This window comes from Coregonus clupeaformis, chromosome 20 (genome assembly GCF_020615455.1).
Source record: "Coregonus clupeaformis isolate EN_2021a chromosome 20, ASM2061545v1, whole genome shotgun sequence".
Lineage (NCBI taxonomy): Eukaryota > Metazoa > Chordata > Actinopteri > Salmoniformes > Salmonidae > Coregonus > Coregonus clupeaformis.
The window spans coordinates 25,998,858-26,022,628 of record NC_059211.1 but is presented as its reverse complement, the minus strand read 5'-3'; the positions used below and the strand labels follow the sequence as shown (position 1 = coordinate 26,022,628).

General features: G+C 46.2%; 2 protein-coding genes across 7 annotated transcripts in view; both read left to right on the top strand.

Annotated features, from left to right (window-relative positions):
- The first annotated feature begins 55 nt into the window (after positions 1-55).
- On the top strand, positions 56-19,591 carry LOC121534057 (tyrosine-protein kinase receptor Tie-1-like). 6 transcript variants are annotated; one of them, XM_045205445.1, is made up of 23 exons: positions 56-375; positions 1,856-2,164; positions 2,261-2,371; positions 2,867-3,022; positions 4,375-4,506; positions 4,791-4,931; positions 5,358-5,486; positions 5,562-5,707; positions 5,907-6,051; positions 6,322-6,480; positions 6,641-6,778; positions 7,136-7,438; positions 7,720-8,010; positions 9,939-10,132; positions 11,029-11,239; positions 11,397-11,507; positions 12,435-12,625; positions 12,982-13,095; positions 16,230-16,300; positions 17,325-17,365; positions 18,104-18,200; positions 18,358-18,457; positions 18,877-19,591. In XM_045205445.1, exons 1-23 carry the CDS (start codon positions 333-335, stop codon positions 18,946-18,948), a joined length of 3,405 nt encoding a protein of 1,134 aa, XP_045061380.1. In that variant the 5' UTR covers positions 56-332; the 3' UTR covers positions 18,949-19,591. The 6 variants fall into 6 exon arrangements, with proteins under 6 accessions (XP_045061380.1, XP_045061379.1, XP_045061378.1 ...); XM_045205444.1 differs by having other exon boundaries at positions 11,394-11,507; XM_045205443.1 differs by having other exon boundaries at positions 9,939-10,144.
- Positions 19,592-23,745: 4,154 nt separating this feature from the next.
- The window catches only part of mpl (MPL proto-oncogene, thrombopoietin receptor), a 6,991-nt gene continuing 6,965 nt past the window's right edge, over positions 23,746-23,771 (top strand). The window contains exon 1 of the mRNA XM_041838637.2: positions 23,746-23,771. This exon is cut by the window's right edge and continues 212 nt beyond it. The gene's annotated coding sequence lies outside the window, so the exon portion shown is untranslated.

The window sequence follows — 23,771 nt, the reverse complement described above, 5'->3', positions numbered from 1 at the left end:
AGTAACAACCTCTTTCCCCTCGTGACGCTCTTCCTTCTTATCCTCTCCCACCCAGAGTAATGCAATTGTAAGGACAAGAGATTCAGAACGCTCAAATTGGAGCTGGAGAATGTGACACGATATGGAACACTCATAGGGACAGAGATATCAATGCAAGGATTACTTTACCGTTAAAACAATTACTGGAATTGATGGCAATGCGCAAAGACACGCGCGGTTCTTTGGCACGCTGGGGACCACCGCTTGGAATGTAGAAGTGTCTCTTTTTATCGAAGAATTGGATTGGATAAACCACTGCTGATTTGGGAATTGCGGTTTTGAGGATTACAAATATGATTGATATCTTGTACTTGTTGTGCCTCATACCTGTGTTAGGTAAGTGGGGGGGCTTATTCAGCTTATTCTGATCCATTCAATTTTAAACCCTAAATAAACTGTATTCTAAAAACAAAGTAATACTCATTTCATACACAGTCAAAGATCACACAAATTTACAATGCCTGCTTGTTTTTGGCAAAGGTAAAATTAGTTTTATATTGGTTATTCAGTGGATATTCGGATTTCTCTCATCAATAGCAATTGAACCAAGCATGCCATGACTATGAAGATGGTATATTCTGAATCAGGGGTGGATGGAGAACAATCCACACCTTCAAAAATATATATAATACGATTCCGGATTTCAATCTTCGATAGCTCTTACACAAAGCATGCCATGACACAGTATATTCTGAATTGGTGGAGGATGGACAAAAATCCACAGCTTTGGGATGTTTTTTTATTATATTTTTCTGGCTTTCATTTTTACATTTTAGTCATTTAGCAGACGCTCTGGAGCGACTTACACGCGCAATTAGGGTTAAGGGCACATCAACAGTTTTTTCACCTAGTCGGCTCGGGGATTTGAACCAGCGATCTTTCGGTTACTGGCCCAACGCTCTTAACCGCTAGGCTAAGACCTCCCTGTTTAAAATACAAACAGCCCCTAAGGTTTAGCAACATCCACCACCCCTCTTCCCCTCCTAATTTACCAGTTACCCACTGATATGTATAAAAGGGGTGTGTATACATGCAAGAAGGTGGTAAATAAGAGGCTGTTTGAAAGGGGGTCATATAAACATTGCCTTATATTATTTACAGGTAATATACTACACCTTCTGTCTGAAATGGGTATAAGCTACATTACTCAAGGTGCTTATTAGATTTTGTAATAATTTCCTCTGAATGTTTAAGCCCCAGAAAGAAGGCTATAATGTAGGCTATGCAAGGCAACTCTAATCAGAATTTATTTGACACAACAAGTTATGGGCTACTATAAAAGTTAAAGGGAAATGCAGAATGCAGCCTCTTGAGAGAGCAGGAGCTCATCTCGGTTTCCTTCTATTGTTCGTTGGATCAGGGCTCAAATGCCACAGAACAGGAATGTTGTCGGATTTACGTAACAACATTTCTGTGCCACCATATATGATGTGTTTTCTTATTTGGCTCATAATGATTTAAGTTGGGGACACTGATTCTAGGTCAGTATGTAACTGGAATATGTCCCCAGGTTGTAGCATTATGCCCTCAGGCCCTCAAATTCAAATCTGGACCTCGAAGCCAGTTCCACTACTTTATTTTTCTCAATTTTACCCTTTAATTAATAATCAGGTAGAACAGAACACCAGCAGTAGCCCGGACCTCGTAGGGTAAGATTTAAATACCCCTGCCCTAAGGTCTAGTAATGTTTGTTTGGGTTAGAATGGATAAACTGATTTTACATCAGTAGATTACTACAGTAGCTGCTCTTTGTTGTTTTACCTCATAATAGTGTAGATGACTGTATCAGGTGAGCGACGCCATCTCGTCCCTATAGGTGCGGTTACAGACCTGATGATGATCTCCAACGCAGAGGCCTCCACCCCTCAGCGCTTCTCCATATCCTGCCTCACGGGGCAGCGGGATGCAGCAGAGCTAGAACTGGACATCAAGAAGGACAACAGCATTCTCATCCTCCCCTCACCGTCCCGATACAGCGTCAAGAGGCCCAAGACCAAGGAGGTGGTGGCCAATGAGTTTGTGGGTATAGTGGACCAGACGGGCATCTTTTACTGTCATGCATCACAGGGAACTAGTCCTACTAGAAACCTGGTCACAGTCACTCTCATCAACAACTATGGCAAAGGTAAGGAAAAGGCTCTCAGTGAAAGAATGAGAGTGTGTGAGAGAGAGAGAGGGAGAAAGAGAGAACTTATGTCTTCTTCTATATTGCTCCTCCCAGGTCTTTTTGTCCCGGCCCACCTCACAGTGACGACTAACAGAGGAGACACAGTCCACCTGGCCATGCAGGTACTCAGCTCCCAGAGGAGAGATGTCACCTGGAAGTACAATGGTGAGTTACAGAGGGAGGGATGGATGGATGGATGGGATAGAGGGAGGGAGGGAGGGAGGGAGGGAGGGAGGGAGGGAGGGAGGGAGGGAGGGATGGATGGATGGGATAGAGGGAGGGAGGGATGGATGGATGGGATAGAGGGAGGGAGGGAGGGAGGAGGGAGGGAGGGAGGGAGGGAGGGAGGGAGGGAGGGAGGGAGGGAGGGAGGGAGGGAGGGAGGGAGGGGTGGATGGATGGATGGATGGGATAGAGGGAGGGAGGGATGGATGGATGGGATAGAGGGAGGGAGGGAGGGAGGGAGGGAGGGAGGGAGGGAGGGAGGGAGGGAGGGAGGGAGGGAGGGAGGGAGGGATGAAATGCAAGCATTTCTGTCTGAGCAGGGACTAGATTAATCTAAATGAGACTATTACATGGCAATATAGCCAATTGTTTGATTCATTGATTGTTAATGAGAGTTTGTCCTGTGTGTTGACTCATACTGTGTTGTATCACCAGGAAACTATTTCTACATGACCCACTGGGGTGATGTGTCCAACAGTACGACTGTACTAACCCTGGAGGACGTGAGTAATGTCAACGAAGGCATCTACAGTGCAGGCTTCGTGGGAGACAGTCCCATCAATGGAGCCTGGATGAGGCTGATTGTCAGAGGTACAGAAGGGGTGTTCGTATTATACACACACACACAAAGACACACACACACAGGTTGACTCGTTAATTTTTGTCTTTTGTTTGACTTGCTAGTGCTGGCCGCAATGAGTCCTACAGCTGGATTAATACACGCTCTTCCATCTCAGCGGCTCCAGAGACGTGCTACGACCACCAACTGTCTGTCATTTGCGCAGCAAAATAGATCCTGAGCATAGAGAAGAAAAATACATGTTTAGAACTGATAATTGATCGCATGGTGCAAGAATGAAAGCAGTTAATTAATTATTGAACGTTATGATGGACACAGCTTTGTAGAACCAAAACATAAACAGCCTCTGCTCAACAAACTCCAACTTGAGAGCAAATCGTTTGGGGGGCTGCAGTTTGCGAATGGCATTTTGCTTATCACACTCACAGCAGTCAAGCAATGCGTTCTGCCATGAGTCGTTCACAATCTAGTCCGGTTGCAGCCACAACTAGACTTCGTTTAAAATGTATACATTTTTTATCTTATTTGTATGCCTAGCAATCAACAAATGTACATTGTTTAAAGCAGACGTTTACAAGTCTCAGTCACAAATGACAGCTCCAATAAGCCCCCCTATGTGAATAAGAGGCTCGTAGGGTCATGAGTTTTCAGTTTATTGTTCACCAGTAGGGGGTCCTGTGTGCTCTGGGCATTACTGACTCAAATAAAACGAGTCGAAAGATTAGTTATTTTGACTGAACGAGTCGAAAAGATCATTGTCAGTAAAAAGAGCCAAACTTCCCATCACTATTGTATACTCTCTGTGCTGGGATTGATCTATTTTTCATCTGGATATAAGCCTGACAATACATTTAGTTATTTATTTTCTGAAGAAATAACACCTGTATTACTTGTACTTTTATTTAACCCTTATTTTACCAGGTAAGTTGACTGAGAACACATTCTCATTTACCGAAATGACCTGGGGAATAGTTACAGGGGAGAGGAAGGGGGAAGAATGAGCCAATTGGAAGCTGGGGGTGATTAGGTGGCCATGATGGTATGAGGGCCAAATTGGGAATTTAGCCAGGACACCGGGGTTAACACCCCTACTCTTACGATAAGTGCCATGGGATCTTTAGTGACCACAGAGAGTCAGGACACCCATTTAACGTCCCATCCAAAAGACGGCACCCTACACAGGGCAATGTCCCCAATCACTCCCCTTGGGAAAGAGTGCCTCCTACTGGCCCTCCAACAACTCTTCCAGCAGCATCTCTCTTACTGTTAACCATTACAAGGATATGTATGATGATTCACATATGGATGAGGTGTTTGTATTTGCGTGGGCTTGCCACTGATGCTGCTCTGCTGTCGGTCCCAGACTGTGCCAGTAAGAAGTGGGGAGCCGACTGTGACAAGGACTGTCCAGAGTGTCTCAATGGAGGGGTGTGTCATGACAGTGACGGGGACTGCATCTGTCCACCGGGGTTCATGGGGATGCGCTGCGAGACAGGTGAGTGTGTGTGTGTGTGTGTGTGTGTGTGTGTGTGTGTGTGTGTGTAGGGTGGGGGTGGGGGGGACAGGCAATATGTTAAAGCATAAGATTGTGGCCTTGAAGCTGACACATACTACAAATGAGCAATTGTGTGTGTTTGCGTGTGTGTGTGTGTGTGCATAAGTGCATATAAGTGCGTGCGTGGTGTGTGTAAAATACAAGTATATTCTATTGACAAACTGTCTGAAGTAACTGTACCTGTCCTGTACTAAATCTACGACTTGTAATGTATTCCCATCCAGCCTGCAGAGAGGGCATGTTTGGTCGTAACTGCCAGGAGTGGTGCAGGTCAGAGCTGGACTGTGTAGGGCTGAGGTTCTGCCTGGCTGATCCTTATGGATGCTCCTGTGCCAGCGGATGGTCTGGGAACCACTGCAACAGATGTGAGTTCATTTGTTATAAATAGGGTTATGACGTATTTTCAGCCCTGGATTGCCCAATAAATATTGATTGTACTGTACAACCAACCTATCAACATTATTGCATGTGTTAAAGTAGTTACTCCCGAGTGGCACAGCGTTCTAAGGCACTGCATCTCAGTGCTAGAGACGTCACTACAGACCCTGGTTCGATTCCAGGCTGTATCACAATCCGGCCGTGATTGGAAGTCCCATAGGGCGGCGCACAATTGGTCCGGGTATGGCCGGGGCAGGCCATCATTGTAAATAAGAATTTGTTCTTAACTGACTTGCCTAGTTAAATAAATAAAAAATAAAAACATGCATAGCCAGATCAGGTAGCAATTCATGAAACACTTATTAGAACCCCAACCCCTTGGCATTCCCATCCTAATGTCTTCCCTCCCCCAGCCTGTCACAGGGACATGTACGGGGCAGACTGCAGGCTGAGCTGTAGGTGTAAGAACGGGGGAGTGTGTAACCGCTTCAGTGGATGTCAGTGTCCCACTGGCTGGAGAGGACAGAACTGTGAGAAATCAGGTAGGTAAACATTACCTCCTCATCCTCACCACTGCTGCCTCTACCAAGCATCTTAATCTGTTTCTCCCCCATCAGACCGCGCCCCCCAGATCTTGGACATGGCCAGTAGTCTGGAGTGGAACCTCAACTCCAGCCCCAAGATCCTGTGTTCCGCCACAGGCAACCCCCTGCCCAGCCACACCAGCATCGAGCTGCGCAAACTGGACAGTTCTGTGCTCAAGGCAATGGAGGGATGGCCAGGGTGGTCATTTTATATTGGATTTTTCCATTACTGGGAATCAAACTGTGACAGTGTAGTCATTGGGATTTGTGAAATTCTGTGTTTTTGTTTTAGTGAAAATATGTCAATATTTTTTATGATAATGTCAGTTGGCTCAACATACAGCCTTACCAATATCTATTTGTACTTCTCTCTCTCAGGCGTCTCGCACCACCATGGACTCCAATAAGAGCACAGCCCAGTTTGACATCCCCCGTCTATCCATTGAGCATGCTGGGTTATGGGAGTGCAGGGTCTCCACCAATGGGGGACAAGACTCCCGCAAGTTCAACCTCACTGTCAAAGGTGAGAAGAGAAAAGTATTTTACTGGTCTAGATCAGTCAATGTGAGGTGCTTAACATTGAGGGCAGGTTTCCCAGACACAGGTGAAGCCTAGTCCTGGACTTGAACATGCTTTTTAGTGCAGGACTTGATTTGAGTCTGGGAAACCTGCCCTAAATACACAGTGAGAAAAAGGGTAGATAAAAAGGTTTTAATGTTCTGGTTGAGACTCGTCATATCACCCATATCACCCATCTCACCCACTTCCTCACCCCCACCCACTCCCTCACCAGAGCCGCCTTGCCCCAGCACCCCTCCCAAGCTGCTGGAGAAGAGGAGTAAGCAGCTGGTGGTGATGCCTGTGGACTCCTACAGAGGAGACGGACCCATCGACTCCACCAAGCTCCTCTACAAGCCCATGGAGACCGGAGACTCCTGGTCCTCCATCATAGGTACGTCAGATGGAGTTTGATCTCATGTCAAGTCATGGGAGTTACAACTACTTATCTTGGCAAGTGGCAACATACTTTATTATCCATAGGAAACATTTTGATCCCTATGCTACATTGATAATCGTCTCTGATTCTCTCTCTCTGTGTTCCTGTTCTTCAGTGTACAGTAGAGAGCCTATAACTCTGATGAATCTGAAGCCATCTACACGCTACCACGTCCGTGTCCAGCTGACCCGCCCTGGGGAGGGAGGGGAGGGGACTCTGGGGCCTGAGGCCATCATGGAGACTGACTGTCCAGGTGAGAAACAACATAGCGCCCATTTTAGTTTTTGCAGTGTTGTAAGTCAGAGCAGAGGTTTGTAGGGAATTGGTGATGCTGCAGAGGGGGAGTGTGTGTGTGTGTGTGTATGTGTGTGTGTGTGTGTGTGTGTGTGTGAGTTGAAGTTAGTAGAAGTTTGTCCGAGTGGACAGCTGAGTGCTGGTTCTGAATCTGTGTGAGAATGGTTCTTTAATTCTAAGGTCTATGAGTGACCAGATCAGAATGTTCTTTGCCCATCTGTAAGCGAGAGGCTGTGTCTAAGTAAACAATAGAATGAGTAAGTATCCCAGGCTGGCGGACCTCTCTCTGACTGCGTGTTCTGTGTCGCTGCTGTAGAGCCAACGGTTCGACCAGAGATTGACTTCAGCTCGCTGGAGGGCCGCAACGCCACCGTACGCTGGCTGTTGCCTGGCAACGCGGGCGGGGCCGTGGGTGCGGCCAGCGGGTTCTTAGTGCAGCTCTTCAGGCCCTCCCCCTCAGGAGAGAAGTTGAGAGAGGAGACCACCCTGCTCAATGTGCTCTCCACCAAGTTCTACAACCTGCAGTACCACCAAGACTATACAGTGGTTGTCAGGCTGCTCAACTGTGGCAGTCTGGGGCCCGCCTCTAAGCCTTACCACTTCCGCATCAACAGCCAGGGTAACTAACAAAAGCTCCTTCTATTGGTTTAGCAGTGAGTGTTGACGAGTGTGATTGGTGGATGTATGGTGTATGGGTGGTGCCTGCCTCCCCCCTGCCCTCGTAGTGTGTCAGGGTTAAAGAAAGGAAATCAGGATGGATGACTAAGGAAATCAAGAAAGATTAAAGCATTGTGCAGTATTGGGCAATAGCCATGTAGCATAAGCTAACACCTTCTGACCAATACTAACCCTGATTTATCCTCTCTGTTCCCTCCCCCTCCCCTCTCCCCTCTCCATCAGGTCCCTCCTCACCTCGTAACGTCCTGGCCCTGCCCCTGTCTGTGTCTGCGGTGCAGGTGAAGTGGCAGCCCCCTGAGGACCCTAACGGGGGCATAGTGAAGTACATCATAGAGTACCAGCCGGTGGGTCAGGGCAGCCTGCATCCCTGGGTAGACACTGACGATGGCAACAAGACGGCTAAAGACGTGACGGCGCTTAACGGGAGTACTCTCTACCAGTTCAGAGTGAGAGCCTTCTCTAAAGTACCGGGGGAGTGGAGCAAGTTTGTCCATGCCAGGACCCAGGGAGATGGTGAGAGATGGTTTAAATAAACATGTGTGGAGTTAGATCAAGCTGTTTTGTAATCCCAAATAAATAACAAAGAGAGGGTACCACCATCTACAGTGAGGGAAAAAAAGTATTTGATCCCCTGCTGATTTTGTACGTTTGCCCACTGACAAAGACATGATCAGTCTATAATTTTAATGGTAGGTTTATTGGAACAGTGTGAGACAGAATAACAACAAAAAAATCCAGAAAAACGCATTTCAAAAATGTTAGAAATTGATTTGCATTTTAATGAGGGAAATAAGTATTTGAACCCTCTGCAAAACATGACAGTACTTTGTGGCAAAAACCCTTGTTGGCAATCACAGAGGTCAGACGTCTCTTGTAGTTGGCCACCAGGTTTGCACACATCTCAGGAGGGACTTTGTCCCACTCCTCTTTGCAGATCTTCTCCAAGTCATTAAGGTTTCGAGCCTGACGTTTGGCAACTCGAACCTTCAGCTCCCTCCACATATTTTCTATGGGATTAAGGTCTGGAGACTGGCTAGGCCACTCCAGGACCTTAATGTGCTTCTTCTTGAGCCACTTCTTTGTTGCCTTGGCCGTGTGTTTTGGGTCATTGTCATGCAGGAATACCCATCCACGACCCATTTTCAATGCCCTGGCTGAGGGAAGGAGGTTCTCACTCAAGATTTGACGGTACATGGCCCCGTCCATCGTCCCTTTGATGCGGTGAAGTTGTCCTTGTCCACTTAGCAGAAAAACACCCCCAAAGCATAATGTTTCCACCTCCATGTTTGATGGTGGGGATGGTGTTCTTGGGGTTATAGGCAGCATTCCTCCTCCTCCAAACACGGCAAGTTGAGTTGATGCCAAAGAGCTCGATTTTGGTCTCATCTGACCACAACACTTTCCCCAGGTCTCCTCTGAATCATTCAGATGTTCATTGGCAAACTTCAGACGGGCCTGTATATGTGCTTTCTTGAGCAGGGGGACCTTTCTTGGTGACTATGGTCCCAGCTGCCTTGAGATCATTGACAAGATCCTCCCGTGTAGTTCTGGGCTGATTCCTCACCGTTCTCATGATCATTGCAACTCCACGAGGTGAGATCTTGCATGGAGCCCCAGGCCAAGGGAGATTGACAGTTATTTTGTGTTTCTTCCATTTGCGAATAATCGCACCAACTGTTGTCACCTTCTCACCAAGCTGCTTGGCGATGGTCTTGTAGCCCATTCCAGCCTTGTGTAGGTCTACAATCTTGTCCCTGACATCCTTGGAGAGCTCTTTGGTCTTGGCCATGGTGGAGAGTTTGGAATCTGATTGATTGATTGCTTCTGTGGACAGGTGTCTTTTATACAGGTAACAAACTGAGATTAGGAGCACTCCCTTTAAAAGTGTGCTCCTAATCTCAGCTCGTTACCTGTATAAAAGACACCTGGGAGCCAGAAATCTTTCTGATTGAGAGGGGGTCAAATACTTATTTCCCTCATTAAAATGCAAATCAATGTATAACATTTTTGACATGCGTTTTTCTGGATTTTTTTGTTGTTATTCTGTCTCTCACTGTTCAAATAAACCTACCATTAAAATTATAGACTGATAATTTCTTTGTCAGTGGGCAAACGTACAAAATCAGCAGGGGATCAAATACTTTTTTCCCTCACTGTCATTTCATCACATTAGATGCCTATCTTTCCCACTCATGTGGGATTGAGGTATAAAGCTGGATCTAAACAACAGATGGTTTGGGACATGGACTCATCTTGACATTAGACCACTTTTTTGAGTTCTGGAAATGTCCAACAAACTTTGAGTGACCTTTTTGAGAGAACATAGATTTTTCAGTGAACACTTTAAAATACTAAGGATACTTAGCCTATTGTATATAAGAAATAGGAGATGCTCAGGTGATTCTCACTGCACACTTCCTCATCTCCTCCTCCCCTCTCAGGCTTCCAGGACTTCACTCCAACCACCCAGGGTGTGGGGGGGCGTCCAGGCAGCGAGGGCTACCAGCTGGTGATGGCGGTAGTGGGGTCTGTGACGGTCACCTGTGTCACCATCCTGCTGGCCCTGCTGGCCCTCTTCTGCATCCGCAAGACCCTGCTCAACCGCAGACGCAGCTTCCCCTACCAGTCTGGATCGGTGAGAGACAGAGTGAGAGAGAGACACACGGCATACCATAGTCATTAACTAGTTCACTAAATACACACTGAGCATACCAAACATGAAGAACACCTTCCTAATATTGAGTTGCACCCCCTCTTGCCCTCAGAACAGCCTCAATTCGTCGGGGTATAGATTCTACAAAGTGTCAAAAGCATTCCACAGGGATGCTGGCCCATGTTGACTCCAATGCTTCCCACAGTTGTCTAGTTGGCTGGATGTCCTTTGGGTGGTGGACCATTCTTGATACGTACAGGATACTGTTGAGTGTGGAAACCCAGCAGTGTTGCAGTCTTGACACACTCAAACCAGCGTGCCTGACACCTACTACCATGTGGTCCTCTGTAGCTCAGCTGGTAGAGCACGGCGCTTGTAATGCCAAGGTAGTGGGTTCGATCCCAGGGACCACCCATACACAAAAATGTATGCACGCATGACTGTAAGTCGCTTTGGATAAAAGCGTCTGCTAAATGGCATATTATATTATTATACCCCGTTCAAAGGCACTTAAATCTTTTGTCTTGCCCATTCACCCTCTGAATGGCACACATACACAATCCATGTCTCAATTGTCTCAAGGCTTAAAAATAATTATTTAACCTGTCTCCTCCCCTTTATCTACACTGATTGAAGTGGATTTAACCATTGACATCAATATGGGATCATAGCTTTCACCTGGATTCACTTGGTCATTATACTATATGTCATGGAAAGAGCAGGTGTTCTTAATGATTTGTACACTCAGGGTATATATCCACTTTTCAAGCTATATTATACATATACATAGCGACAAATTATTAGAAACATCTCTATATATACAATTTCTATACTTTGATTGATTAAAAACGAATCAAATCAATCATTGCAACCCGTAGGGAGAGGAGACCATCCTTCAGTTTAACTCTGGGACCCTGACCCTGACGAGAAGACCTAAGCCTGCCGCCGAGCCTCTCACCTACCCTATCCTGGAGTGGGATGACATCAAGTTCGAGGACGTCATTGGAGAAGGCAACTTCGGCCAGGTCATCAAGGCCATGATCAAGAAGGATGGGGTCAAGATGAGCGCCGCTATCAAGATGCTGAAAGGTAGTAGGTATCACACAAACACACGCAGACACACACACCAAAACAGACACACACAGACACACACACTACAAACTCTGACAACAAGCCAAACTGAACAAGCTTCTTTCTCTGTACCTGTTTGTAATTTGCTATGTTTACTGTGTTTCGTTTTGAGCAGAGTTTGCCTCTGAGAATGACCACCGGGACTTTGCAGGAGAGCTTGAGGTGTTGTGTAAACTGGGCCAGCATCCCAACATCATCAACCTCATAGGAGCCTGTGAAAACAGGGGTGAGTCTGCAACCTACTGGTCAGGGTGGGGAATTACATGCTTTTAATTGACACTATAATAATATTACAATATAATAATACTTCCCTCTTCAAGTGAATACTTTTTTAAATATGAGTTTTGAAGCAAGTTGCTAGAAATAAGTCTGTATTCTTTTATGTTCACTATAGTATGTTGATAGTGATTTTAAGATTTTAAAATGAAAGTTAGTTACACTTCACTTTGTATTTCTTCATTACTGATTCCATACTGCTTAGCTGCCTGAGCCCAACATGCAGGGCATGAAGTGGTTAATATCCTGAGTTATCCGGATGCATATAGATCCTCTGATGTGCACCTGGACAGGACTATGTGTCGTCCAACCCAAACAAACCCTGTCTGTCTGCTAGAAGCATTTGCACGATCACATTTGTTTTGCTTGTCCATATGCCACATCAGCAAACTGTTCTGCTGCTGCATATCTGTGTGTGTAATACAGAGCCTTAGGACCAAGCTCTGAGCATGACATTTCAATTTCCATACCACATCCGATGGTTTCGGGACATAATTGAATTGGCTGTTTCTCTTTGTACTTTAGAGGGAGATTACAAAAACAACTCAACCATGAGAAGAATACATCCTACCAAACCACCATGTTTCACAATCCCACTGGTTCTCAAGTAGCCCGGAGAGAGAGAACCAGAATTGCTGGTTAATGTTGGTTCTCTCTCTCTCTCTCGATACAATAATGATGATTACAGCACAGAACTATAATTATATTTCTATGGTTACATTATGATACTCAGTTAATGCCTTCCTACCTTTCCATGGCAAACTTTTATGCATATGGTATCTCCCTTAGCAACCTTCTCCATAAAGTGTACAAGTAAATCATAAACTTCCATCACTTTCCTTTCCTTTCCCCTAACTGCCTCTCTCTACCTGTGTAGGGTACCTGTACATTGCCATTGAGTATGCCCCCTATGGTAACCTGCTTGACTTTCTGCGGAAGAGCCGAGTCCTGGAGACAGACCCCGCCTTCGCCAAGGAGCATGGCACCGCCTCCACCCTCACCTCACAACAACTGCTGCAGTTCGCCGTCGACGTGGCAACTGGCATGCACTACCTTAGTGACAAACAGGTATAGTAAACACACAGATGTCTCTGTGAACTCTAAAGATGCATCCCTGAGTTGGGAGGGGAGTTGCCAATTCTATGTGGTTTATATCCAAGTTTGGCAGCATACTTTTATTTTAAAAAACGTTACAGCTGTGCAAGCTTCAATACACAAATTATGATTGATAAATGTGACAGGGAATCTTTATGTAGTTTCCTCTCAACATACATTTTCAATGATATCATTCCCAGATGTTATCTTCATCCTCCCTCTCCTCTCTCTCCTCGCTCTCCTCCCTCTCCTCCCTCTCCTCTCCTCTCTCTCCTCCCTCTCCTCTCTCTCCTTCCTCCCCCTCTCTCGCTCTCTCTCTCTCTCTCTAGTTCATCCACAGAGATCTGGCAGCGAGGAACGTTCTAGTGGGAGACAACCTGGTCGCTAAGATAGCAGACTTTGGTCTGTCCAGAGGAGAGGAGGTCTACGTCAAGAAGACCATGGTGGGTGCTCAGTCGCAAACAGCACTGTGCATTATCAAACAATAGCCAGGGTACTAGTCTGTAATGATTCCCAAAAAATTATCACAGATGATAAATAATATTGTGGAATGAACTGAAGAGGGCAGTAGTGTTTCTGTAAGAGGGCAGTAGTATTGCTGTAAGAGGGCAGTAGTGTTGCTGTAAGAGGGCAGTAGTGTTGCTGTAAGAGGGCAGTAGTATTGCTGTAAGAGGGCAGTAGTATTGCTGTAAGAGGGCAGTAGTATTGCTATAAGAGGGCAGTAGTATTGCTATAAGAGGGCAGTAGTATTGCTGTAAGAGGGCAGTAGTGTTTCTGTAAGAGGGCAGTAGTGTTGCTGTAAGAGGGCAGTAGTGTTGCTGTAAGAGGGCAATATTATTGCTGTAAGAGGGCAGTAGTGTTGCTGTAAGAGGGCAATAGTATTGCTGTAAGAGGGCAGTAGTATTGCTGTAAGAGGGCAGTAGTGTTGCTGTAAGAGGGCAGTAGTGTTGCTGTAAGAGGGCAATAGTATTGCTGTAAGAGGGCAGTAGTGTTGCTGTAAGAGGGCAGTAGTGTTGCTGTAAGAGGGCAGTAGTGTTGCTGTAAGAGGGCAGTAGTATTGCTGTAAGAGGGCAGTAGTGTTGCTGTAAGAGGGCAGTAGTGTTGCTGTAAGAGGGCAGTAGTGTTGCTGTAAGAGGGCAGTAGTGTTGCTGTAAGAGGGCAGTAGTGTTGCTGTAAGAGGGCAGTAGTATTGCTGTAATAGGGCAGTAGTGTTGCTGTAAGAGGGCAGTAGTGTTGCTGTAAGAGGGCAGTAGTGTTGCTGTAAGAGGGCAGTAGTGTTGCTGTAAGAGGGCAGTAGTGTTGCTGTAAGAGGGCAGTAGTGTTGCTATAAGAGGGCAGTAGTATTGCTATAAGAGGGCAATAGTGTTGCTGTAAGAGAGCAGTAGTGTTTCTATAAGAGGGCAATATTATTGCTGTAAGAGGGCAGTAGTGTTGCTGTAAGAGGGCAATAGTATTGCTGTAAGAGGGCAGTAGTGTTGCTGTAAGAGGGCAGTAGTGTTGCTGTAAGATGGCAGTAGTGTTGCTATAAGAGGGCAGTAGTATTGCTATAAGAGGGCAGTAGTGTAGCTGTAAGAGGGCAGTAGTATTGCTATAAGAGGGCAGTAGTGTTGCTGTAAGAGGGCAGTAGTGTTGCTGTAAGAGGGCAGTAGTGTTTCTGTAAGAGGGCAGTAGTGTTGCTGTAAGAGGGCAGTAGTGTTGCTGTAAGAGGGCAGTAGTGTTGCTATAAGAGGGCAGTAGTGTTGCTATAAGAGGGCAATATTATTGCTGTAAGAGGGCAGTAGTGTTGCTGTAAGAGGGCAATAGTATTGCTGTAAGAGGGCAGTAGTATTGCTGTAAGAGGGCAGTAGTGTTGCTGTAAGAGGGCAGTAGTGTTGCTGTAAGAGGGCAATAGTATTGCTGTAAGAGGGCAGTAGTGTTGCTGTAAGAGGGCAGTAGTGTTGCTGTAAGAGGGCAGTAGTGTTGCTGTAAGAGGGCAGTAGTGTTGCTGTAAGAGGGCAGTAGTATTGCTGTAAGAGGGCAGTAGTGTTGCTGTAAGAGGGCAGTAGTGTTGCTGTAAGAGGGCAGTAGTGTTGCTGTAAGAGGGCAGTAGTATTGCTGTAAGAGGGCAGTAGTGTTGCTGTAAGAGGGCAGTAGTGTTGCTGTAAGAGGGCAGTAGTATTGCTGTAAGAGGGCAGTAGTGTTGCTGTAAGAGGGCAGTAGTGTTGCTGTAAGAGGGCAGTAGTGTTGCTATAAGAGGGCAGTAGTATTGCTATAAGAGGGCAATAGTGTTGCTGTAAGAGAGCAGTAGTGTTTCTATAAGAGGGCAATATTATTGCTGTAAGAGGGGCAGTAGTGTTGCTGTAAGAGGGCAATAGTATTGCTGTAAGAGGGCAGTAGTGTTGCTGTAAGAGGGCAGTAGTGTTGCTGTAAGATGGCAGTAGTGTTGCTATAAGAGGGCAGTAGTATTGCTATAAGAGGGCAGTAGTGTTGCTGTAAGAGGGCAGTAGTATTGCTATAAGAGGGCAGTAGTGTTGCTGTAAGAGGGCAGTAGTGTTGCTGTAAGAGGGCAGTAGTGTTGCTGTAAGAGGGCAGTAGTGTTGCTGTAAGAGGGCAGTAGTGTTGCTGTAAGAGGGCAGTAGTATTGCTGTAAGAGGGCAGTAGTGTTGCTGTAAGAGGGCAGTAGTGTTGCTGTAAGAGGGCAGTAGTGTTGCTGTAAGAGGGCAGTAGTGTTTCTGTAAGAGGGCAGTAGGGTTGCTATAAGAGGGCAGTAGTGTTGCTGTAAGAGGGCAATAGTATTGCTGTAAGAGGTCAGTAGTGTTGCTGTAAGAGGGCAGTAGTTTTGCTGTAAGAGGGCAGTAGTGTTGCTGTAAGAGGGCAGTAGTGTTGCTGTAAGAGGGCAATAGTATTGCTGTAAGAGGGCAGTAGTATTGCTGTAAGAGGGCAGTAGTGTTGCTGTAAGAGGGCAATAGTATTGCTGTAAGAGGGCAGTAGTGTTGCTGTAAGAGGGCAGTAGTATTGCTGTAAGAGGGCAGTAGTGTTGCTGTAAGAGGGCAGTAGTGTTGCTGTAAGAGGGCAGTAGTGTTGCTGTAAGAGGGCAGTAGTATTGCTGTAAGAGGGCAGTAGTATTGCTGTAAGAGGGCAGTAGTATTGCTGTAAGAGGGCAGTAGTATTGCTGTAAGAGGGCAGTAGTATTGCTGTAAGAGGGCAGTAGTGTTGCTGTAAGAGGGCAGTAGTATTGCTATAAGAGGGCAGTAGTGTTGCTGTAAGAGGGCAGTAGTGTTGCTGTAAGAGGGCAGTAGTGTTGCTGTAAGAGGGCAGTAGTGTTGCTGTAAGAGGGCAGTAGTGTTGCTGTAAGAGGGCAGTAGTGTTGCTGTAAGAGGGCAATAGTATTGCTGTAAGAGGGCAGTAGTGTTGCTGTAAGAGGGCAATAGTATTGCTGTAAGAGGGCAGTAGTATTGCTGTAAGAGGGCAGTAGTGTGTTAGGCTTTTCAGCAAGCAAGTAACCCTGCAAGTTATGAGAATAGAGAATCACACACCTTTACCTTTATTAGACAGACTGAACTGTACGATGTCTTGACCTTTTCTCTTTGCATTACAGGGGAGGTTGCCTGTGCGGTGGATGGCGATAGAGTCCCTAAACTACAGTGTGTACACCACCAAGAGTGACGTGTGAGTATCTGTCTGGGAAACTCATAGTTCAACTAGAACAAATTGTACCTTTATTTAGACAGTTACACCATGTCTTTCAGTAAAGGTTGGAAGATAATAGGATGCCAGCAGTCATATGATCCCGGACTCTCTCTCTACCCTGCTATCCAAAACAACAAATCATGTTCGCCCCCCGCCCCCCCCCCAGTCAATGGTGAACTGATAACAGAACCCAGGAAGCCCTAAGGAACAGAGCCGGTGGATGGCCTCACTACCACACAGAGCTTGTCAAACACACACTATTTATACCCACCTCAGAACTGACTGGTAGGCCCTAGGATAGCTACAGGAAGTGAAACAAAAAAAGAGTTGGTTAGGTTAGCAGAGAAGAGAGACGTTTCTGTAGTAAACAAGTTGTAAATGAGCTACCAGATACAGCACTGTGTGTGTGTGTGTGTGTGTGTGTGTGTGTGTGTGTGTGTGTGTGTGTGTGTGTGTGTGTGTGTGGACGAGAGCTAAGCCACACAGAACATAAGAAAAGATAACCAGACCATTACTCTGTGTTTACGTGAGAGATGTTAACATACGTTTCTCATGCCAATAAAGCTCCTTGAATTGAATTGAGAGAGAGAGAGATTACCTCAAGCAGAGTCATATTGTATTTGTACAGAATGACTGACAGTTAACTGTTCAACTTGCAGTGGGTAGGCTACACGATGTTGTTAGTTCACTATGGCAAGTCAACATAAAACCTCTAACTACCCTATGTAATGGATGTAATTATAAGGCCACTAACTGTTCAATGGTCTCTCTCTCTCTCTCTCTCTCTCTCTCTCTCTCTCTCTCTCTCTCTCTCTCTCTCTCCTCTCTCTCTCTCTCTCTCTCTCTCTCTCTCTCTCTCTCTCTCTCTCTCTCTCTCTCTCTCTCTCTCTCTCTCTCTCTCTCTCTCTCTCTCTCTCTCTCTCTCTCTCCTCTCTCTCTCTCTCTCTCTCTCTCTCTCTCTCTCTCTCTCTCTCTCTCTCTCTCTCTCTCTCTCTTTTCTCAGATGGTCTTTCGGTGTACTTCTATGGGAGATAGTGAGTTTAGGTAAGTTGATGTCAAGTTAACGTAAAGTGTGAGCACTATACATATTTTCAGATTAGAAATACTATTGGCATGTGGGCCCCCAAAATAAAATTATCAAGAAACCTCCGGTTGCCCTGAGAGAGTATTTTACCCTCAAACATTTCAGTTTCCACCACAGCTTTCACATCATACTGTAAATGTACCATAGGTCACGGAAAGAGTGGGAAAGGGGCCCCAGCAGAGAGTAAACAAAGTAGGAACACACTGAGAGTCTGCAGAACATCATTGGCTGTCATAAAAGTCAAAACAAAACAACCCCTCTTGTGAGGAATGATGGTGATGGTGGTGATGATCATGATGATGATGGTGGTGATGATGATGATGGTGGTTATGATGATGATCATGGTGATGATCATAGCGTGGTGGGGGTGGCGGTGGGGATGATGATGGTGGTGGTGATGATGATGATTATGAATGTGATGATGGTGGTTATGATCATGGTCATGGTGGTGGCGGCGGTGGGGATGATGATGGTGGTGGTGATGATGATGATTATGACCAAGACTATAACTGACAGACATCAGTCCATGCCCAGTGTCAGTGTATGGTTGTAAAAGTGACCCCGTTCCCGGTTCTCTCTGTCGGTCTACCAGGTGGTACTCCCTACTGTGGGATGACCTATGCCCAGTGTCAGTGCCCAGTGTCAGTGTATGATTGTAAAAGTTACCCCATCCCCTGTTCTCTCTGTCTATCTACCAGGTGGTACTCCGTACTGTGGGATGACCTGTGCCGAGCTTTATGAGACGCTCCCTCAGGGCTACAGGATGGAACAGCCCAGGAACTGTGACGACGAAGTGTAAGTAATGACCTTGGCTTGGAACTGTGTGTGTGTGTGTGTGTGTGTGTGTTTGTGTGAGTGTGAGAGAGAGAGCGAGAGAATGTGTGCACCATTATAGCTGGTTATGATAGTTTCTTGTTGGTTGATAATTGGTTAATTGTTTTATTTTGTCCAGGTATGAGTTGATGAGGCAGTGCTGGAGAGACCGGCCCTATGAGAGACCTCCGTTCTCACAGATCTCTGTACAGCTCAACAGAATGCAGGAGGCCAGGAAGGTAAGGGGACTGTCACTCACAGTTTCACTTAGGACTCATCTTTTCAATCAGCTAGTAACCTCTTGGCCTATCCTATAGGGCACAGAGGTAGCCTGGTCCCAGACCTGTTTGTGTTGTCTTGCAGGAGTTGGCACAGAGGGTCCTGGTCAGGGTTGCAAAATTCCGGGAACTTTCAATAAATTCCCTGGTTTTCCCAAAATCCTGGTTGGAGGCTTCTCCAAATCAGGAGGTAATAAGCAGGAAATCCGGAATCCAACCAGGATTTCTGGAAAACCACGGAATTTATTGAAAGTACCTGGGATTTTGCAACCCTAGTCCTGGTTACATAGAATTCCTCCTCCAACTGAATTAATTTCTCACCCGTAATTTTCTAAATCACTCTACTATCTAACTACTCTTCTCCTTACGTCCCAACCCAGGCCTACGTGAACATGGCGCTCTTCGAGAACTTCACCTACGCTGGGATAGATGCCACGGCCGAGGAGGCCTGACTACCAGCCCCCCCAGACCCCGACAGGTCACGTAGCCCACGGGAGAGGCCCCGAGGCTGGGCACCGCGTTACTGCCACCCCCCTGCTGCGGCCCAACGTGGGGACCGGTGGAACAACAAACGATCCACCCGGACCACGAGGGTATAGAGCGAGGACTGTGAAAGGACACTGTGGGGGTCTGATGGGGGTCTGATGGGGGTCTGATGGGGGGGACTGGTTGGGACTGGTATGGGAGATGTAGCACTTGACTTAGGACACACCGCTGTGTTTGTTTGAAGGAAAGTGTGGGAGAGGAAGGTGCTACAGGAAATGCTACTACACTGCCAGGGTCACAGGCTACTACACTGCCAGAGTATGTGGTGTGCCCTATGAACTTTCAGCCCTCCGTCCAAATGGAGAGAGGACTTATTTGACACATGGACACACGTGGAGTTTGCTGTCGATTCTGAGATGGATTGAGATGGATCCAACTGGGCAAAAACATACAATGTAGCACTTGAACCAGAATTATGTGTATATTCCCTTATTTCCCGTCTTTCGGATTGGGACGTTAAACCGCTGTCCTGATTCTGTGGTCACTAAAGATCCCAGGGCATTTATCGTAAGAGTAGCCGGTGTCCTGGCTAAAATGTCCAATCTGGCCCTCATACCATCATGGCCACCTAATCATCCCCAACTTCCAATTGGCTCATTCATCTATCTCCTCTCCCCTGTAGCTATTCCCCAGGTTGTTGCTGTAAATGAGAATGTGTTCTCAGTCAGCTAACCTGGTAAAATAAGGGTAAATAAAATGGTAGTACGGTATATAATTTGCTTTCATGAGAATGTAACTACTGTGCATGGACTGTCTTTCCTTCCTCTTAAAGTGTCAAGAATATATCCTCTTGTAAAAGTTGAGTATAAATCATATATACCGACCACTTGTTTACTTTTGTGACCTACTGTATGCTACCTGTATCTTTTTGGATGGTGTATCTATCTACTCTGTGAGAAAATAGGTTTTGTTTTCTTGATCACAAAGAGGCACAAAATAAGTTACTTGAGCTGTGAATCTAAAGTAGCACATTTGACTATTTTTTTTTTCTCTGTTAATACCTAACCCAGCAATACTGCACTGCTCTGTTGCCACTGTTATGCCACTGAGTCCTTGGATTTTAAGGTGTGAGGTCGAATTAAGTGGTGTTTTTTTGCTCATGGTGGCCTACTTTTGTCCCTCTGGGTATCAGCGTGTTTGGGTGTTAGGGATAAACCGCAGCCCAGGCTCGTGGGGGCCTGAGGTCGACAGGGCACTGGCCTCTTCCCTGCAGCACAGAGCTGATCTGTCAACACACACACACACACACACCCTGTGGCTTCCTGCAGCACAGAGCTTATCTGTCAACACACACACACACAAACCCTGTGGCCTGGCCTCTTCCCTGCAGCACAGAGCTGATCTGTCAACACACACAAACCCTGTGGCCTGGCCTCTTCCCTGCAGCACAGAGCTTATCTGTCACACACACACACACACACACACACACACACACACACACACACACACACAAACCCTGTGGCCTGGCCTCTTCCCTGCAGCACAGAGCTGATCTGTCAACACACACACACACACACACACAAACCCTGTGGCCTGGCCTCTTCCCTGCAGCACAGAGCTGATCTGTCAACACACACACACACACACACACACAAACCCTGTGGCCTGGCCTCTTCCCTGCAGCACAGAGCTGATCTGTCAACACACACACACACACACAAACCCTGTGGCCTGGCCTCTTCCCTGCTGCAGAGAGCTGATCTGTCAGAGGATTTCCTCCTGCTGCTGACACCATGACACCAGCCACAGGCTAAGGACTGAGGACTGGCACGCAGAGCCCCGCTGAGCTCAGCTTCCTGACACCCGAGCACACACACACACACTACTTGTACACATCTATGGATATACAAAAAGGCATGAACCTACACTATAACAAACTAGTCCTGTATGAACCTGCACTATAACAAACCGGTCCTGTACGAACCTACACTATAACAAACCGGTCCTGTACGAACCTACACTATCACAAACCGGTCCTGTACGAACCTACACTATCACAAACTAGTCCTGTATGAACCTACACTATCACAAACTGGTCCTGTATGAACCTACACTATCACAAACTAGTCCTGTATGAACCTACACTATCACAAACTAGTCCTGTATGAACCTACACTATCACAAACTAGTCCTGTATGAACCTACACTATCACAAACTGGTCCTGTATGAACCTACACTATCACAAACTGGTCCTGTATGGCTCAGTTGGCAGAGCATGGCGCTTGCAACAGCAGGATTGTGGGTTCGATTCCCAGTGCCACCCATACGTAGAAATGTATGTTGCTTTGGAAAAGTGTCTGCTAAATGGCATATATAATATATTAAGACATACAGTACGCCAAGCTGTATTCTACTATCTACCCAGATGCCCCTTTGAATTACTACACATTAGATCCCTGATAAGGGAAAGGGGGATACCTAATCAGTTGTACAACTGAATGCATTCAACCAAAATGTATCTTCACATTTAACCCAACCCCTCTGAATCAGAGAGGTGCGGGGGGCTGCCTTAATCGACGTCCACAGGGGCCCGGGGAGCAGTTGTTGTTGGGGGTTAACTGCCTTGACCAACAACATTTCGGTTACTAGGCCCAATGCTCTTAACCGTTAGGCTACCTGCCGCCCAAGTAGAAGAGGAACTGATGAAGGATGCAACTTCTATAGAAGCACCTCTATCTACAGTATCTCCATGAGGAAATGCTCTATCTGGCCCATGGGCCTGGCTGTCTCCCGTCTACTGACCAATAGATTAGTTGGAAGAGATAGCTGCTGAATTGTGGTCATAATGTGTTGACACACGCTTCATATACAGTGGGGAAAAAAAGTATTTAGTCAGCCACCAATTGTGCAAGTTCTCCCACTTAAAAAGACGAGAGAGGCCTGTAATTTTCATCATAGGTACACGTCAACTATGACAGACATATTGAGAAAAAAATTCCAGAAAATCACATTGTAGGATTTTTAATGAATTTATTTGCAAATTATGGTGGAAAATAAGTATTTGGTCAATAACAAAAGTTTCTCAATACTTTGTTATATACCCTTTGTTGGCAATGACACAGGTCAAACGCTTTTCTGTAAGTCTTCACAGGGTTTTCACACACTGTTGCTGGTATTTTGGCCCATTCCTCCATGCAGATCTCCTCTAGAGCAGTGATGTTTTGGGGCTGTCGCTGGGCAACACGGACTTTCAACTCCCTCTAAAGATTTTCTATGGGGTTGAGATCTGGAGACTGGCTAGGCCACTCCAGGACCTTGAAATGCTTCTTACGAAGCCACTCCTTCGTTGCCCGGGCGGTGTGTTTGGGATCATTGTCATGCTGAAAGACCCAGCCACATTTAATCTTCAATGCCCTTGCTGATGGAAGGAGGTTTTCACTCAAAATCTCACGATACATGGCCCCATTCATTCTTTCCTTTACACGGATCAGTCGTCCTGGTCCCTTTGCAGAAAAAACAGCCCCAAAGCATGATGTTTCCACCCCCATGCTTCACAGTAGGTATGGTGTTCTTTGGATGCAACTCAGCATTCTTTGTCCTCCAAACACGACGAGTTGAGTTTTTACCATAAAGTTTCATCTGACCATATGACATTCTCCCAATCCTCTTCTGGATCATCCAAATGCACTCTAGCAAACTTCAGATGGGCCTGGACATGTACTGGCTTAAGCAGGGGGACACGTCTGGCACTGCAGGATTTGGGTCCCTGGTGGCGTAGTGTGTTACTGATGGTAGGCTTTGTTACTTTGGTCCCAGCTCTCTGCAGGTCATTCACTAGGTCCCCCCGTGTGGTTCTGGGATTTTTGCTCACCGTTCTTGTGATCATTTTGACCCCACGGGGTGAGATCTTGCGTGGTGCCCCAGATCGAGGGAGATTATCAGTGGTCTTGTATGTCTTCCATTTCCTAATAATTGCTCCCACAGTTGATTTCTTCAAACCAAGCTGCTTACCTATTGCAGATTCAGTCTTCCCAGCCTGGTGCAGGTCTACAATTTTGTTTCTGGTGTCCTTTGACAGCTCTTTGGTCTTGGCCATAGTGGAGTTTGGAGTGTGACTGTTTGAGGTTGTGGACAGGTGTCTTTTATACTGATATCAAGTTCAAACAGGTGCCATTAATACAGGTAACGAGTGGAGGACAGAGGAGCCTCTTAAAGAAGAAGTTACAGGTCTGTGAGAGCCAGAAATCTTGCTTGTTTGTAGGTGACCAAATACTTATTTTCCACCATAATTTGCAAATAAATTAATTTAAAATCCTACAATGTAATTTTCTGGATTTTTTTTCCTCAATTTGTCTGTCATAGTTGACGTGTACCTATGATGAAAATTACAGGCCTCTCTCATCTTTTTAAGTGGGAGAACTTGCACAATTGGTGGCTGACTAAATACTTTTTTTCCCCACTGTAACTGACTGTTACTGCAGACTCTGAATAAAGGATGACATGTTCAAAGACTTGATTTTAAACATACAGTATCAGTATGGCTTATAGTGTGAAAGAGATTTGTATTGAATGTGTGAAAACATCAACTTGGATAAATGTGTGTTAGAGGCAACACTCTCCCTTGCACCCCCATTTTGGTTGGCTCAAACCACACAACACACACTTCCTGTAGAACGAGGACCTGACAGATAGAGCCTCCCCTCATCACTACAATCCCCCACCACCCCGACCTCACCCCCCAGACCACAACGCTATGCTGACATGCACTCACAAACACACAAACACCCT

What these genes read in the sequence shown, in the direction of transcription:
- LOC121534057 (XM_045205442.1), top strand. Translation starts at nt 333, where the DNA reads ATGATTGATATCTTGTACTTGTTGTGCCTCATACCTGTGTTAG. An exon ending in TGTCACCTGGAAGTACAATG is followed by an intron (nt 2,372 to 2,866) that starts GTGAGTTACAGA and finishes TTGTATCACCAG; the next exon opens with GAAACTATTTCTACATGACC. An exon ending in CGCTATCAAGATGCTGAAAG is followed by an intron (nt 11,240 to 11,393) that starts GTAGTAGGTATC and finishes TTTCGTTTTGAG; the next exon opens with CAGAGTTTGCCTCTGAGAAT.